The 17583-nt window shown below is 39.6% G+C and overlaps 2 protein-coding genes across 4 annotated transcripts in view; both read left to right on the forward strand.

Moving 5' to 3' along the window:
* The window catches only part of B4GALT6 (beta-1,4-galactosyltransferase 6), a 65765-nt gene extending 61591 nt beyond the window's left edge, over positions 1–4174 (forward strand). For all 3 annotated transcript variants that reach the window (XM_086372877.1, XM_086372878.1, XM_086372879.1), the window contains 3 exons: positions 2199–2321; positions 2563–2664; positions 3482–4174. In XM_086372877.1, the coding sequence (XP_086229003.1) occupies positions 2199–2321; positions 2563–2664; positions 3482–3629 (373 nt within the window). In that variant the 3' untranslated portion in view covers positions 3630–4174. The remainder of the gene's footprint in view (positions 1–2198; positions 2322–2562; positions 2665–3481) is intronic.
* Positions 4175–8159: 3985 nt separating this feature from the next.
* Positions 8160–14168, forward strand: LOC147345975 (histone H3.3A). Its single transcript, XM_086372880.1, has one exon. It carries the CDS (start codon positions 8270–8272, stop codon positions 8678–8680), a length of 411 nt encoding a protein of 136 aa, XP_086229006.1. The 5' UTR covers positions 8160–8269; the 3' UTR covers positions 8681–14168.
* The last annotated feature ends 3415 nt before the right edge of the window (positions 14169–17583 follow it).

A 17583-nucleotide genomic window follows, 5' to 3' on the forward strand; every position in this document is an offset into this window, starting at 1 on the left:
GGAAGTGTGGATCCAGTTTCTGGCTTTTACATTTGGCAGTTAGAGGGCTTGGTTGTCCCAGGACATGCATTTCTGAACGCTGGTATCCTTGTTCAGGAAGCAGGAGAACCCACCCATGGGTTCTGCAAGTTCCCAGGCTCTGAGCTGCGCAGGCAGGAGCAGGGCACAGGCTGGCTCCCCTGTGTTCCCCTCCTCCAGGGATGTTCCAGTGCAGGGAAAGCCCTCTCTTCTGCAGCCCATTTTCTCTTCTTTTGAAGCTGTGTTTTCTTGACCTGCCTTTAATATTAAGAGACATTTTTTTGTTCTGTGATGGGAAATATATTGAAATGATATCATCATTGGAGCTGTGACAGTAAACTTAAATTGACATTAAGCAAGCAGGCCTGATCTGTGAAAGAGATCACAGATTTTATTGACTAACGGAAGTGGAGAGGAGAGAAAATAGCTTGGAGCAGGGAGATATCGGCTCCATCACCATTTCACCTGCTGCCTGACCTGCAGAGCTCGAGAAGCAGGAAGTCTCTGTGATAAGGACCTGGCAAATCAGCTCAGAAATGAGAAGAGTGCTTTTTGTTTTTAAAACTGGTCATTGTCATTATTAGAAAATCTCCTTTTTACCATGGTATCAGAAATCCAAGTCTGGCATTACCTTGGGAAGATCACCCTGGTTCAGGATCTGATTCTTTGCACTTCTAGAAACTCAATTTTGGTCAATCTGCTAGAGTCACATTAAAATCAGGGGAATTGATTTTTGCTAAGACTTTCCTGATAGCTCAGTTGGTAAAGAATCTGCCTGCAATGCAGGAGACCTCAGTTCAATTCCTGGGTCGGGAAGATCCGCTGGAGATGGGATAGGCTACCCACTACAGTATTCTTGGGCTTCCTTTGTGACTCAGCTGGTAAAAAATCTGTTTTTTTTTTTTTACTAAATTTTACTAAAGATTTTTATTTAATCTTATAAATTAAAATTTAATAAATTTTAGTAAAGATTTTTGATAAAAGGTAATGAGTGTCATAGAAATGAAGAATTCTCAATTTTTGTTTGAAAATATTAATTTCTAATGAATAAAGTCATCTTATCTACCTAGACTAATCCTAGGACTTCCCAGGTGGCGTTAATGGATGGTAACGATGACCCTATATGCAAGACAGCAAAAGAGAAACAAAGAACAGACTTTTGGACTCTGTGGGAGAAGCTGAGGGTGGGATGATTTGAGAGAATAGCATTGAAACATGTATATTACCATATGTGAAATAGATCACCAGTGCAAGTTCAGTTCATGAAACAGGGCACTCAAAGCTGGTGCACTGGGATGACCCTGAGGGACGGGATGGGGAGGGAGGGAGCTGGGAGGGGGTTCAGGGTGTGGGACTCATGTACACCCGTGGCTGATTCATGTCAGCGTATGGCAGAAACCACTACAGTAGTGTAATGTAATTAGCCTCCAATTAAAATAAATAATTAAAAAAAAAAAAACAAAACCACCAGCCAGTGCAGGAGACAGAAGATACATGGCTTCAATCCCTGGATGGGGAAGATCCCCTGGAGGAGGGCATGGCAACCCACTCTAGTATTCTTGACTGGAGGATCCCATGTACAGAGGAGCCTGGTGGGCTGCAGTCCATAGGGTTTCACAGGGTCGGACGCAACTGAAGCGACTTAGCATACAGACTAATCCCAGGGTTCATAGGGTATCTTGGAAGAGCATTGCAGGAATAGGCAGCTAGTTTTTTCAAAATTAAATGCTAGACTTGCTTTTACTAGTTTATATTTATCCTCATCTATCTAATAATATATTTAATAAAGATCAATTAATTTAGGAAATTAGCTTGGTAACATCTAACATTGCATTAGCAGCTATTGATGTATTTGATCAAGTTTACTTTTGGTGTGAAAATAGACCATTTTTTGAACCCTAGGTTTTGAGTCTTACAAAGTAACAATACTAAATAGTGAATTTCAGTTACCACAAGTGTTTTATGTAACACAGTTAGGTGTACCTATTTCACTAGAATATGAAGATGCTTTGTTTCTTGGTGTGCTTTATATTTCCAAAAATATGATTTAATCAGCATGATTGTTTATATGGAAATAGAGGTATATTTTGCAAAGCACGTAGAAGATCTAAAAGTCAACTTCATATGGCACACTGTCTTGATTTCATTTTTAGAATGCTGTTTTCTGCTTTCTTTTGTAGTCTTCCTTATAAAGAGTTTTTTGGTGGTGTAAGTGGACTGACAGTGGAACAGTTCAGAAAGATCAATGGTTTTCCTAACGCCTTCTGGGGCTGGGGAGGGGAAGACGATGACCTTTGGAATAGGTATGTTGAGGTACAAATTACTTAAAATTGGAATTTCTAATAATTTCCTTTCTATCCCAGGAAAGGATTCTTTTGGAAAATCTTTGTGGTTCCTAAATCCTGTGTTGTGTTTTTCTCTTGTTTCATAAATTACTGACAGCACGTACACTCGAGCATTCTGTTGTATTTTAAATAGAACTCAAGTAATTATTTTTATATTTTATTTCTTAATGTATTTTCCTTTCCGTACATTGTATCTTAGGGTTCACTATGCTGGATATAATGTAACAAGACCAGAGGGGGACCTGGGAAAATACAAGTCTATTCCTCATCACCATCGAGGTGAAGTCCAGTTCTTAGGACGGTAAGTTTAGTATCTTTAGATAGCGAGGTTTCAAAGTTATTTAACATATGAAAGATCTTTTTGAAAATGCATCACATTCCCCACAAAAAAAAAAAAATACTTTTGAAGGGAATTGTCTGTTGATATCATTTTTCTTTATAAAAGTAAAGCATTCTTGTGCTGCTTTTTTTAAAATAGTTTTATTTATTTATTTATTATTTTTGGCTGTGCTGAGTCTCCGGTGCTGTGTGGGCTTTTTCCTAGTCGTGGCGAGTGGGGGCTGCTCTGCAGTTGCAGTGGCTTCTGTTGTGGAGCGCGGGCTCTGAGGCATGCCGGGTCAGCACGTGTGGCACATGGACTCAGTTGCTCTGCGATACATGGGATCTTCCCAGACCAGGGGTCAAACCCGTGTCTCCTGCATTGGCAGGTGGATTCTCCACCACTGAGCTACCAGGGAAGTCCTTGTGCTTGTTTTGAAAAGATACATACACATGTATGTATACTTACACACACACACACACACACACCTATATATTAAAGAGCCTGGTTAATTGTTTATGTAAAAAGTTTTTCCTTAGCATAAAGCCTAACGCATTTTATTTCTTAAGGATATCTAAGTTGTACAAGTACAAAATAATTATTTTTCAGATAGCATTTTAAGACTAGTAAAAATGCTAATTTAGAATGTGGTGTAGAAGGATTTTTAATTATGTGTAAGAACCCAAAATTGTAAAGAGCTTTAAATGCTTTACTGGTAAGAATGACCTTGAGCATATTCTCATGTTTTTCTTTTGAAACATGTTTCTGTTACTTTTAATTTTTTTCTTTAATGCTGTAGGTATAAATTACTCAGATACTCAAAAGAGCGCCAGTACATCGATGGGTTGAACAATTTAGTATACACGCCAAAAGTACTGGTTGATAGGTTGTATACAAATATATCTGTAAACCTCATGCCAGAGTTAGCTCCAATCGAAGACTATTAAAGGAAGTAGCTTTCATGGCAAGACCGCAATGCTGGATCGGAAACTGGGAGTGCGCCCCTAGCGGAGGTCAGTGAATGGATGCGTCACAGTGCTCTGGGTGGTGAGAAGAGCCTGCGTTCTCAGTGTTTATTTGTGGGATTGTATACAGTCAGCCTTCTTCCACCCACCCATCTTTTACCGAGACACACCCCCTGGCGAGCACTGCAGAGACCAGATGCAGTTAAGTCTGGCAGTTACAGGAGCTCCCTACGAAGAGAAAATTTTTATACTAAAATCTATAATTTAATTCAAGAGAATGCTTTATTTCCATTTAAACATATTTTGTACATATGTGGTGTAAATTAATGTGTTCAAATTGTTGAAAAATAAGATGTGTTGCAGTTTTGCATGTAACGGGTGATGCCTTTATGGGACTTTTATAAACCTTTTTTATTTGCATGGAATAAAACCCTGTAAATTTATGTCACTAAACAAAGGTTAACCTTGTGTGAAATGAAGGAACTGTCAATAATTGACAACCAACTAATAAATACACTGTTATACTAGTTTTGAGCTTTAGACCTTCAGCTTTTTGTGGAAGAAGTCACAGCTTCTGTAGGGTTTTTAAGGGTAAGAAGAGAGGACTTAAATAGCTTTTCTTCCTACCAGAATTACTTTTTCTTTTCCTTGCTTGCAATCTCATCAGGTTTTGCTAAATCACAACCATATTATTTATGCATATTGCATGAGTATTACTAAGAAAATCTTAAAAGTTGTGATGTGACGCGATATAAAGGAGCTCTTTGTTAACCGTCTCTCATGTACCTCTGGTGTAAGTGTCAGGGATTTTGTGCCTCAAAAAATGTTCCCAAGGTCGCGTGTGGTTGTACACTGTACTTTTTTAATTCACAGTGAATAGCACTTTTATTATTTCCAGTTCAGAAGAGCCAAAAAAAACTTTCATTTAAGAAAAAAGCAAAACAATTTTTTAAAAGATTGAGTTATGGAAAACCCAGTAGTACTTAAAACATACAAATGAATTATACTATTAGATAAAAAATTAAATGTTCTATTTTTATGAAGATAAATGCTTAGTAGATAAAAGCAGATTTTAAGTTTAATTATCAGACTCATAGAACTTCAAGTTTGGAAGGGACCCTTTTTAATGTTGGCTGGTTTCATTCAAACTGCGTGTATTTTTTTCACTTATAAGTTATTACATCTCTGGTGTTAAAATTTCCTCACTAAAACATAAATTAATAGAATTATATTAAGATACATTACCAATTATTTAAATACATTGGCTTTATTAAGACACCTCTCTAAAAACAGGTCTCTCTACCTGACATCAATTACTTAATCTTGAATTTGGATGGCATTTTCATAACAAAACCAAACAGTATCCTTACTTTGAAAATTATCAATTATGATTGACCAAAGATTCTTTAAAATGTCTTAAGATATTTTCACAAATTAAAACAAAAAATTATATATCTATGAAACAAACCTTCAATATCGAGGAACAAAATGGATTATTCACCTGACACAGATATAGTTATTTATCTCTCAGGTTGTAAGTTTAATTTTTAAATTGTCATTTTCTGTGGCAAATATTGATAACACAAATGACTGCAAACAAAACCATAAAATAATTGAAATTCTTACACTTTGAGAAAACTGATAGTTCTCTGTTAAACAAATTTTCTACATTTATTTCTTAGAAATATTTCCAAAATATTTGTTTTTCATTTTTTGATGAAAAGTCAAACCTTCTGGAAAGCAAGATGTTTGTTCTTAAATTGTGTATCTATCTCTCAAAGCCCATGTAGTTTTTTAATTTGATGAAAGGAAAGAAAGTAGATTGAAAAAGTTAACATTTGTTGATCACTAACAAGATTGTAGGGGCATAGGAGCATAATTAACCCAATAATACTTAAATATTTTAGTCATGGGGGAAATTGGGGCTGTTTCTGAGTCTTATTAGGAAAACATATTTTTCTCTTTAATATGGAGCTGCCCACATTTTGGAATCTTCTCATTTTGATACACATTTTTATAGTTTCAAGAGAATTCCCTTCAACTAGATTTGCCTTATTTTCTTGGATTAAGTCTACTAGTAATTTTGTTTTAAGTGAGGGCCATGACTATTTTGCTTTTTTTAGTTTTGGATACAGTGTGGCATCCTGTGAAAACCATCTCATTAGTTTGCTTTTTATCCTTTGTTTTGCTTTTTAAGTGCAGACCTCAAATTGATTTTTGCATATAAATAGTAACTTTTATGTTTGCATATATGTGATTGAGCTTTGCCAATTACCTGTATAAAAAGAACTCTGTCCCCTGGTGGTGGTGGTGGTTTAGGACCTAAGTTGTGTCCAACTGTTTGCAACCCCATGAACTGTAGCCCTTCAGGCTCCTCTGTCCATGGGATTTCCAGGCAGGAATACTGGAATAGGTTGCCATTTTCTTCCCCAGGGGATCTTCCCAACCCAGGGATTGAACCCTGGTCTCTTGCATCTCCTGCCTTGCAGACGGTGTCTTTACCAACCGAGCCACCAGTTACAGCCGCCAGCCTGTAACTCTGTCCCATAAAAATTAACAAATACATTACAAATGCAGACTGTCTTTATAGCTCGGTGGCTTTGTTAGCGCGCATGTGTTGATTACCTACTCGATTAGGTGCAGTGCCAGGTATGTCAAAGAAAACATTTCCGTTCTAAACAAATCAAGTCAAGCAGATTAAAACCTTTCTAAAATTATGAAAACGTCTTCTGTTAACTTATGCATTGTATTTTTTAGTCTCAAAGGCAAGAAATGTATATAGATAGACATAATTCCGAGCTCCCTATAGCACTGCTGGGAAAGTTATACAGTGCCTTTCGACTAGAGAAAGTAGGAATGATTAATGGGCCTGTTTGTAGAAAAGAAAATGAAAAAGTGTACACATTTGCTGTAACATTATGTCTCAATTCTCATTCAGATTGTCATTTAAGTCTTTGCCAAAACTGGGGTTTAATGAATATTTTTTCAGTCTAAATATAAATTTCTGTTTGTAATTTGTGAAAAGGTGTTCCATAAAAATAAACCCTTATTTGCAATATTATGTAAATACAAAATTATGTGTTAAAACTTGCTTATTCTCCTTTCCTAGCCAAGGTATTGATACCCATTTTAAAACAAAATGGAAAAATACCAGTTCAATATTCTCCTTCATTTTGGAGGTTCTGTACAAGTCAAAGCAGATTGTGTGTCATTTGATTTGGCCTTTGTTTGTCTCGGTTATATTTCTTTGTGTACTTTTCAGACAAATACTGGTACTCTAGATGTATTATCTTGTATTTGCAAATATGCCAATGAGAGAACTGAAATGGTCATAGTGTTTATCAGAAAAAGGAAGTGTACTTAAGATTATTTTATTTATTAAGATCTAAAAGGCTTCTATATAAATGCACTGAAATAAATGCTAGTAATTTCTTGTACTCTCATTTTTTTTTTTTTTTTGCTTCTCATGGAAATGTTTGTACTTTTTTATCATTGTCTTTTATGAAATATAATGTTCTAAAGACCTTGTGTGATGATGTGATTATTTTCTCAGGACCTGTTTTTGGGGTTGTCTGGGGTTTTGTTGTGTTTGTGTTCCTGATTTTCAGGTGGACTATTGCTGAATGCTGTGGTTGTACTAGAATTTACACTGTAAGCATGAGGTGATCACATCTACCTTTGCAGCAGGGTCACTTAAATACATTTAGACACGACCTCATAGCTTGGACCTCAGAGGACACACAGTGATATTTAAATAGTGTTCATCAATACAATTAGTAATCTACTGTATCAATATGAATAGTTAAGAAGTCATTTTTGGCATAACTTTCTTCTCCCTGCACAACTTCAGTAAGCTGGTGTGTTGTAGGCAGAAATCTGAAGATCTTTAAGGCAGTCAAATCTCAGAAATACCTTGAGACTGGATTTGCATTTGGGACTAGATCATGAGATCATGACTTCTGTCAATTGGAATTATTTGTGTAATGAATTCTCAGTGTTATTAATTTTTATGCATAGTGTGACTTACTGGGATATTGTCACTAAACATCACACAGCCAGTCATTAAATCATAATCATTTAGGTATTCAAATCCTGCTAAGCCAGAAAATGGAGTTTGCTTAGTCTGCCCCAGGTTCCTACCTATAGTATTAGTGTGTCCTCTGATGATTTAATGGTTTTATTTTTTTGTTGTCTTTATTTTTTCCCCAATTTTATTGAGATACAATTGACATACAGCACTGTCTGAATAATGCTGTACAGCATAATGAAATAATGACCACGGTAAATTTAGTTGAACACCCATCATCTCATATAGATGCAAAAGAAAAGGAAAAAAGAAAGGGTTTTCCTTGTATCGATTTAAGGTTGTGGAGATATTCTGGACCAAAGTTATTTTTTTAGAAAAGGTGCTTCTTAAGGTGCACTTGATTTAAGTGACTTCAGAAAAGATAGTCCTGTATCACCCACAAATTAATACAAGAAAAATATATGGGTTGAAAAGTAAAACTTGTGGTGTTCGCAGCCGCCGCCGCGCCGCCGTCGCTCTCCAACGCCAGCGCCGCCTCTAGCTCGCCGAGCTCCAGCCGAAGGAGAAGGGGGGTAAGTAAGGAAGTCTCTATACCATGGCTCGTACAAAGCAGACTGCCCGCAAATCGACCGGTGGTAAAGCACCGAGGAAGCAACTCGCTACAAAAGCCGCTCGCAAGAGTGCGCCCTCTACTGGAGGGGTGAAGAAACCTCATCGTTACAGGCCTGGTACTGTGGCACTCCGTGAAATTAGACGTTATCAGAAGTCCACTGAACTTCTGATTCGCAAACTTCCCTTCCAGCGTCTGGTGCGGGAAATTGCTCAGGACTTCAAAACAGATCTGCGCTTCCAGAGTGCAGCTATTGGTGCTTTGCAGGAGGCAAGTGAGGCCTATCTGGTTGGCCTTTTTGAAGACACCAACCTGTGTGCTATCCATGCCAAACGTGTAACAATTATGCCAAAAGACATCCAGCTAGCACGCCGCATACGTGGAGAACGTGCTTAAGAATCCACTATGATGGGAAACATTTCATTCTTTAAAAAAAAAAAAAAAAAATTCTCTTCTTCCTGTTATTGGTAGTTCTGAACGTTAGATATTTTTTTTCCATGGGGTCAAAAGGTACCTAAGTATATGATTGCAAGTGGAAAATAGGGGACAGAAATCAGGTATTGGCAGTTTTTCCATTTTCATTTGTGTGTGAATTTTTAATATAAATGCGGGGACATGAAGCATTAATGAAAGTCAAAATGTTTCAGTGAACAAGTTTCAGCAGTTCAACTTTATAACAATTATAAATAAACCTGTTAAATTTTTCTGGACAATGCCAGCATTTGGATTTTTTTAAAACAAGTAAATTTCTTATTGACTGCAAAAAAAAAAAAAAAAAAAGTAAAACTTGTGTCTTTCTCAGCGCATTCCTAAGATACATTTTGGTGGACCTGAATTCCATAGCTAATTTAATCTTCCCAACTCCTACAGCTGAAGTCTGTGCTCTGGAAGATCTCCAAGAAGCATCAGACATTAACTACTTTCAAGGAGTTTACTGTCCTCTGTAAAACTGACAGAGTGGGACACTTGAAAATCTATGTGTCACTGAGTCACGTCTGACTCTCTGCAACCCCATGGACTGTAGCCTGCCAGGCTCCTCTGTCCGTGGGATTCTCCAGGCAAGAATACTGGAGTGGGTTGCTGTGCCCTTCTCCAGGGGATCTTCCTGTCAAGTGAAGTGCTCGATTGTGCCCTCTGCAGACATCAGTTGTATAGTTCACTCATGCAATATTAGAGAGCCAACGGAGTGTCTTGAAGGAGCAACTTTTTTCCAGGTACAGAATATTTCTTAGCCAATGAATAACTAACACGGATGTACTGTAGAGCACAGGGAACTCTGCTCAATGTTATGTGGCAGCCTGGATAGGAAGGGGGTTTGGGGGAGAATGGATACATGTTATATATACGGCTGAGTCTCTACCTTGCACCTGAAACTCCCAGCCTTGTTAATTGGCTATACTAAAATATAAAATAAGTTTTTAAAAAAGTCAAAAATAGAGCATTTCTCTGCTGGAAACAGTACATGTTAGAAGGATAGTTGAAATAATTGCTTTTCTGCAACTGTGGACCTTGATTTGCAGTTACCTCTTAGCAGAACTTTGTTGAAAGGTGGTAGTTATAAGTGAAGACTCTGGAATCAGACTGAATTGAGTTTGAATTCACAGATTCACTGTTATTAGCTGTGTGTGCTCAGTTGCTGAGTTGTGTCTTGACTCTTGTGACCCCATGGACTGTAGCCTGCCAGGCACCTCTGTCCATGGGATTTCCCAGGCAAGAATACTGGAGGGGGTTGTCATTTCCTTCTCCAGGGGATCTTTCCAGCCCAGGGATCCAACTCATGTCTCCTGTGTGTCCTGCATTAGCAGGCAGACTCTTTACCACTGAGCCACCTGGGAAATTTTAGCAAAATTTTAAACCACTGTGGCCCTCGATTTCTTGGTCTCTATGGAGGATGAGGGAACTACCCAAGGGTCATTCAAATGATTAAAGTAACTAATTATTTTCTATACATCAGTGTCTCTTTTGCTGTCTCATATACAGGGTTATTGTTACCATCATATCAGTCGCCAGTCCAGGTTCGATGCACGATACTGGATGCTTGGGGCTGGTGCACTGGGATGACCCAGAGGGATGGTACAGGGAGGGAGGAGGGAGGAGGGTCCAGGATGAGGAACACGTGTATACATGTGGCGGATTCATGTTGATATATGGCAAAACCAATACAATATTGTAAAGTTAAAAAATAAAAGTAAACGTGAAAGAAAATTAAAAAAAAAAAAGTAACTAATTCTAATACAGAACGTAACACGGTGCTGGACTCCGCGCACAAACTTGGCTTATATTAAGACAGTTTCCAGTTTCAGAGTGAAATTCTTTTCATACAAATTGTCTTGGATCATATTGTAAGAATGAGACCATGCTCCTTAATTCTGCTAGGAAATGAAGTCAGTGACTACCCTGTGCATGAGAATGTATGTAAACAATTAGTAGACTGACGAAAGTACACAATTATAACTTGGCGATAATAGTCATGAGGAGAAATGTATGGCAAGTGAGAATCAGGCTTTGTTGTTGATCTTAAGTAGATGACATGGCAAGCACCTGTTACAATACTGAACTCGTGGAAAGGATTCTGTAGTTTTCTCTCTTACAGCTGAAGGATTTCAGCCTCCACCTGGGCCTGAACTCCTCCTATTTCTCTCCTACCCTTTGGGTGTGGCTTCTTCACTTATTCTCTTCTCAGTTTCTTGGAAGAGCCTTCTTTTTCTGCCTTCCTTTCTGCCTCCCGTCTCTTTGCTCTGATCAGTAATTCACTTTCTAGGACACTTTCCAGCACTGCCCAGCAGAATATCCTGTGATGTGGAAGTGTTCTGTGATATTGCTGTATGACAGTCACTAGCCACGCATGGCGGTTCAGCACTTGAAACGTGGCAGGTATGAGTAAGGAACTGGATTTTTCATTTTGTTCAGTTGTAAATAAATAGCCACATACACCAGATGATCTCTTGTATTTGCAAAGCTGAGCACATGGTCCCCCAGGTGTGTGCAGAGACTCCCAGGTGTCTGTGTCAGTTCATCTCTGTGCTCCCAGCGTCTAGGTCCATGCTCAGTGAATGAGTGATTCTGTCAGGGGAGACTGTTTACCATCTAACAGAGCAGAACCCACGGCAGCGTTACCAGTGATTGCTTCATTAATGCACACCCGTCACCCTCTTACTGAACTGTGTTAAGTAGGATCGGTACCTTATTAGTAAAAGTCATTGTCAGAATGTGTTTTGTTCCACCTACAGATTTACCTGAATAGAGAAGCTCATCTTTTCATCCAATGTATTTATAAATTAAAAAAAAAATTTACTAAGTTTTAAAAAATTAAAATGGATTAGTTTATAAAACCAAAAAAAACAGCAAAGAATTTACTGCCAAGATAATTTTTGCTAAATTAAAAAATCTAACAAGGAAAGTGACAGTCATCCCCACTGTAAAATAAATGTCTCAAGGCACAGATATGGTGATGAAAGAGTTTGAGGGCAGATGCTGAAAACACCTGCTTGATTTATCAAAGAGAAGGTGTTAATATATGTCTGGAACATTATTCCCAGTTTACTTAGTTCGTTTCCAAGGATTTGCTTCATTTACAGTCTTTCCTCCCCTTCTTCCCTTCCTTTACCTGCTCTTCTCTCTTCTTCCACCATCACCATCGTTGTTAGAATCAGGAAACATCATGGCGGATGGCGGCTGTTAGTTTCTCTGAAGTCTTAACGAAATCCCCCGAGTACTTTTGTTCAGGCAGAACAGGGTTGCTATGGTAACCAGACCGCCCCTTTATTCCTGTATCCCTTGACCTTGTATAAATGTCATTTGGCATAGGGTAACTGCAGTCTTTCAGTCTGTGTAGCAGCTTCTGGCAGCCTAGTCTCTAGTCTCTCTGATCCCAATATTTTAGGCCATTTATTAAGCACCTGCTCTGTCCCAGGCACCGGGCTGTGCTGGTGGCGTGAGAGTGAATAAGACCAGGTTCCTTCCCCTGAGGGGACTATAGCCAAGTAGGGGAGATGCTTGCCAAGGGCTTCTCATAGTGGCCAACCCCTTATCCCTTTATTTTTTATATAATTGTATTTATTTTTGGCTGTGCTGGGTCTTTGTTGCTGTGCAGGCTTTTCCTCTAGTTGCAGTGAGTGGAGGCTACTCTCTCATTGTGGTGCATGGGCTTCTCATTGCGATGGCTTCTGTTTTTGCAGAGCATGGGTTCTAGGGTGCGTGGCCTTCAGTAGCTTCCATGCAAGGGCTGTCCTCGTGGCTCCCAGGCTCTGGAGCTCAGGCTCAATAGTTATGGGCACACAGGCTTAGTTGTTCTTCCCATGTGGCATCTTCCTTGGACCAGGGATTGAACCCGTGTCTCCTGCATTGGCAGGCGGATTCCTTACCACTGAGCCACCAGGGAAGCCCTGTGTATTTTATAACCTACCTGGAAACCCAGTAGAAAAGGGGGCAGAAGTCTTAGGCTACATACAGGAGGGGAGTCCCCAGAGTTCCCCCCACAGGCTCCTCACCACAGAGGGCATGGGGGTGGGTGCTGGTGGGGAACAGGTTTGGCCACCACTGCTCCCCAGTGGGGGTGGGGAGCGTCCTGGCTGTTCTTGGGGTGCTGTTCTGAAGAATAGACAGTATGGTTGAATGGTGCCTGCTGGTCTGCGCCCTTCTAGATTCTCAGGCTGAGGACAGCAAGCTTTTCCTGTGGGGCTTTTTATACATGGGTCAGTTATGTTGCTGACCTTTTTAGCACCCAGGCTGGGATATCTAATGAAGAGGCAAGTAAAGAACGCCCAGGATTCATGGCTGAGTTACTTGATTCTCTGGATCCCCGGGGAGTTGGTCTTCCTTACCGCACCTTTCAGAATCTTTCGATAGGCTTTCATTGTTGTTGTTTGGTCATTGGTGGGAGAAGTGAATGGGATGTATTTACCTCAATTTGTCCAACTCACAAAAAAACGTCATGTAAAAAGGAAGATCAGAAACTCTTCTGTACTTGATGGTGTGGATGTCAGTTTGGTGGCTGTGACGTTGCACTATAATTTTGCACCATGTGAGCGCAGGGAGGAGAGCTGGGTAACGGGTCCAGGGATCTCTCTGTATTATTTCTTAGAACTGCATGAGCGTCTACAATGACTTCAGAATTTAAAAATTATCATGTTTTTTGGTAGAAACCGACAAAATATTGTAAAGCAATTATCCTTCAATTCAAAAATAAACTTAATTAAAAAAAATTTTTTTAAGGCAACCCACTCCAGTATTCTTGCCTGGAGAATTCCACGGACAGAGGAGCCTGGCAGGCTACAGTCCATGGTGTCGCAAAAAGTCGAACACGACTGAGCGACTAACACTACCTATATGAAAGATAATCAACTCCACTCACAATAAGAGAGATGCAGATTCAGGTCACATCAAGGTATCAATTCTAACCTATCAGATTGGCAAAAATCCAGAAGTTTCACCAACACTGTTGGTGAGACTGTGGAGAATCAAGGACTCTCATACATAATATACAAAATTTCACAACCCCTGGAGGGGAATTTAGCCATAACCAGCAAAATAACAAAAGAATTTATTCTTTGTCCCAGAAATACTTCTTTAGGCATCTTTGCTAAAGACATACCTCTACAGATACGAAACAACATACATACAAGTTTATTCATGGAGGCATGAGAATAGCAAAGGTTTGGGAGCACCTGAATGTCTGCAGGGGGACAGCCGGATGAATGGCACCGGTCACCCACTCCGTGGGCTCCTCTCCAGCCATACGAGAGAGGAGGCACAAATTCTTCATTCTGATACGTACTGATTTCCAGACTAGTAGTGTCCTGTGGGAAAAAATAAAGCTCACACACTATCTAAAATGCTACTTTTTATGTATAAAAGAAGGGGAAATAAAAATATATGCATTCTTGTTTGTGTTGTTTTTTTCCTACAAAACCTAGCAGAAAAAACCAGAAACTAATAAAAATGGCCTGTGGGGAGAGAGTGGCAGGGGGTGGAGGGCACAGGACCGGCAGTGAGACTGAGCCTTTAATACATTTTTAAATAGTTAGGAACTGGAACTGTGTCAGTGTTTTTCATATAATCAAAAAAATCCAGTTTAAAAAGCAAACCCTAAAATAGATCTTCAACAGAAACAAATTTTAAAAATTATTAGAACAAAGCAGAACAAATGTTTAAGGAGTTTGTCTTTCGGTGGCTGGTGATCAGCCTTAACAAGTAGAAAGATGATGATTCCTGTTCGATCACTGTTCTTGCTGCATTATATAAATGTCCCCAATGCATTTTGCAGGGTCTTATTTTCTTCCTATGTTTTACTGAGTGTTTTTCTTTTTTTGTACAATTTACTTTGCATTGTTAAGATCGTATAAAAACCTTTCTAGAAATGAATGCCTGACGCTATAGACTTTAACTTCAAAGTCCAATAATTTATTAAAGTTAAAAAAAAAAGAAAAGCTTAACAGCAAGCATTGCTTGTTCTTCTAAGTCTGCAGTCTGAGGAGTTTTGCTGCTTCTAGGTTACAAAAAAGTATGGCATTGCTTTTATAGTCTGCTTTTGTAAGGGAAAACACTAGGTTTATTAGTATATGTTGGAGGAAATAGTAATAAAAATTTTAGTAGCTGTTTATCTAAATACTTCTTTTATGAGTCATTTACTGTAAGTAAGTGTTAGTTGCTCAGTCGTGTCCAACTCTCTGCTATCCCGTGGACTGTAGCCCGCCCAGCTCCTCTGCCCATGAAATTCTCCAGGCAAGAATACTGGAGAAGGTTACCATTTCCTTCTCTGGGACTCCTGTAGGGGAAATTAGAATTTAGTCATTTACTGGGAGTACAGCAAATACAATTTTTTATTCTAGGCCTAGTAGCTAAAGTATAATTCCCAATCCCATTGGGAGAACAAATGGAATCATGAAACCACAGAGCTTTAGATCAGGAAGGTAACTTTGAAATCAACTAGTTTATTTCTTTCGTTTCCATTTCTTTTATTACATATCAATTTAAAATATGTATAAATGGAATTTACTACCCTCCCCTGGACAGTTGTGACAGCCTTCAGGCATCCCCCAGTCAGTCCACCCTAGACTCAAGACTGGGATCTCGAAAACCTGGGTCAAATCAGCTCATTTATTTACCTTCACTAACTTCCCCATTTCCCACAGGACTCTTGATGAAAGTGAAAGAGGAGAGTGAAAAAGTTGGTTTAAAGCTCAACATTCAGAAAACTAAGATCATGGCATCTGGTCCCATGTCTTCATAGCAAATAGATAGGGAAACAGTGGAAACAGTGTCAGATTCTATTTTTTTGGGCTCCAAAATCACTGCAGATGATGACTGCAGCCATGAAATTAAAAAGACACTTACTCCTTGGAAGGAAAGTTATGACCAACCTAGATAGCATATTGAAAAGCAGAGACATTACTTCACCAACAAAGGTCCGTCTAGTCAAGCTATGGGCTTTCCAGTGGTCATATGTGGATGTGAGAGTTGGACTGTGAAGAAAGCTGAGCACCGAAGAATTGATGCTTTTGAACTGTGGTGTTGGGGAAGACTCTTGAGAGTCCCTTGGACTGCAAGGAGATCCAACCAGTCCATTCTAAAGGAGATCAGCCCTGGCTGTTCTTTGGAAGGACTGATGCTAAAGCTGAAGCTCCAGTCCTTTGGCCACCTCATGCGAAGAGTTGACTCATTGGAAAAGACTCTGATTCTGGGAGGGATTGGGGGCAGGAAGAGAAGGGGACGACAGAGGATGAGATGGCTGGATGGCATCACTGACTCGATGGATGTGAGTCTGGGTGAACTCTGGGAGTTGGTGATGGACAGGGAGGCCTGGTGTGCTGCAATTCATGGGGTCGCAAAGAGTCGGACACTACTGAGTGACTGAACTGAACTGAACTTCCCCGTTTCCCACAGGACTTCAACCTGGTAGCACAGCCCTTCATTCTTCTTGCTGCTTTGATCTACAATCTCCTGGCTTCTAACTAACTAAACCAAATTGCTTGCCTTTCTCTGCATATTTAATGTACTCTCAAATCTTTGGCCCTCTGCAATTCAGTCTCCTCTCCAGAAATGGCTTTTTCCTACTTATGTGCCTGCCTCCTACTTAGCTTGGGAGGACAAGCTTAGTTGTCCTTTCCTCTCTTGAGGCCTCCAGAATCCCAGGAATGAAAACAAGTTTTTCTGTTCTGTTACTGTAGCATTTTACTCTTTTGTGGCAGTGCTGACTTCCCTTCCTGGTTTCCTTTCCTGCCTTTTCTCCTCCCTCCCTCCCTCTCTCCCTCTGTCTTTCCCTTTCATGTCTGTCTCCATTGCTAAGAACAGACATGAATTCCTTGCAGGCAAACCCTCTGTCTTAACGCATCCTTACAGCTCCAGCCCCAGGTCTCAATCAGTGTGTGTTGGATAAATCAATACCTGTACGATGTCATAGACGGAATAATGGCCACTCACATGCTAATTCCCAGAACCTGTGCCAGGAACTTCACAGGTGCAATGCTTTATTTATTTGGCTGCACAGGTCTTAGTTGCAACACGCAGGATCGTCCACGCAGGATCGTCCATCTTTGTGTGGCATGCAGGATCTTTAGTTACAGCATGTGGGATCTAGTTCCCCCACCAGGGATTGAACCTGGGCCCCCTGCATTGGGAGCTCGGTGTCTTAGCCACTGGACCACCAGCGAAGTCCCTTGCAGGTGTGTTTAAATTAGGCTCTTGAGAGGGATAAATTTTCTGGATTATTTGAGAGGTCCAATGTAATTGCAAGTGTCCTTATAAGGAGGGGTGATGAGTCAAGGAGGCAAGTGGCCTCCGGAAATTTAAAAAGGCCAGGAGAACTATTTTGTGAGGCCAAGTATCCAGAGGGAACACACCTCTGCCAACACCTTGATTTTGGACTTCTGGCCTCTAGAAGTGTAAGAGAATAAATTGGGGTTGTTTTAACCCACTGAATTTGTGGTGTTTGTTACATCATCAGGAGGAAACTGATGTACATGCCCTGTGAATTAATAAGTCACATACATTTTAGACTGTTAGACATACTTGAAAAACATGTCTAGTAAAGAGAATAAACAATACAGGGAAAATAAATACAGGAGAAATGTTTAGTAATCAAGTAAAAAGTGAAGCAATTGTGAGATATAATGATATATGTATTAAAGTGGCAAAAAACTTTAATAAGAACTTGTAAGTCTTCAGTGTCATAGAATTTATGACATAAATGTGTTCATATTCTAATAGTATTCCAAATAATAATACTTGTAGTTACAGTCCCTGATAATGTATATGGTGCATGTTTTGGGCTTTCCGGGTGGTGCCGGTGGTAAAGAACC

This window comes from Bos grunniens, chromosome 24 (genome assembly GCF_055505025.1).
Source record: "Bos grunniens cultivar Pamir isolate PY7600 chromosome 24, Bosgru_T2T1.0, whole genome shotgun sequence".
In the NCBI taxonomy this organism is placed as follows: domain Eukaryota; kingdom Metazoa; phylum Chordata; class Mammalia; order Artiodactyla; family Bovidae; genus Bos; species Bos grunniens.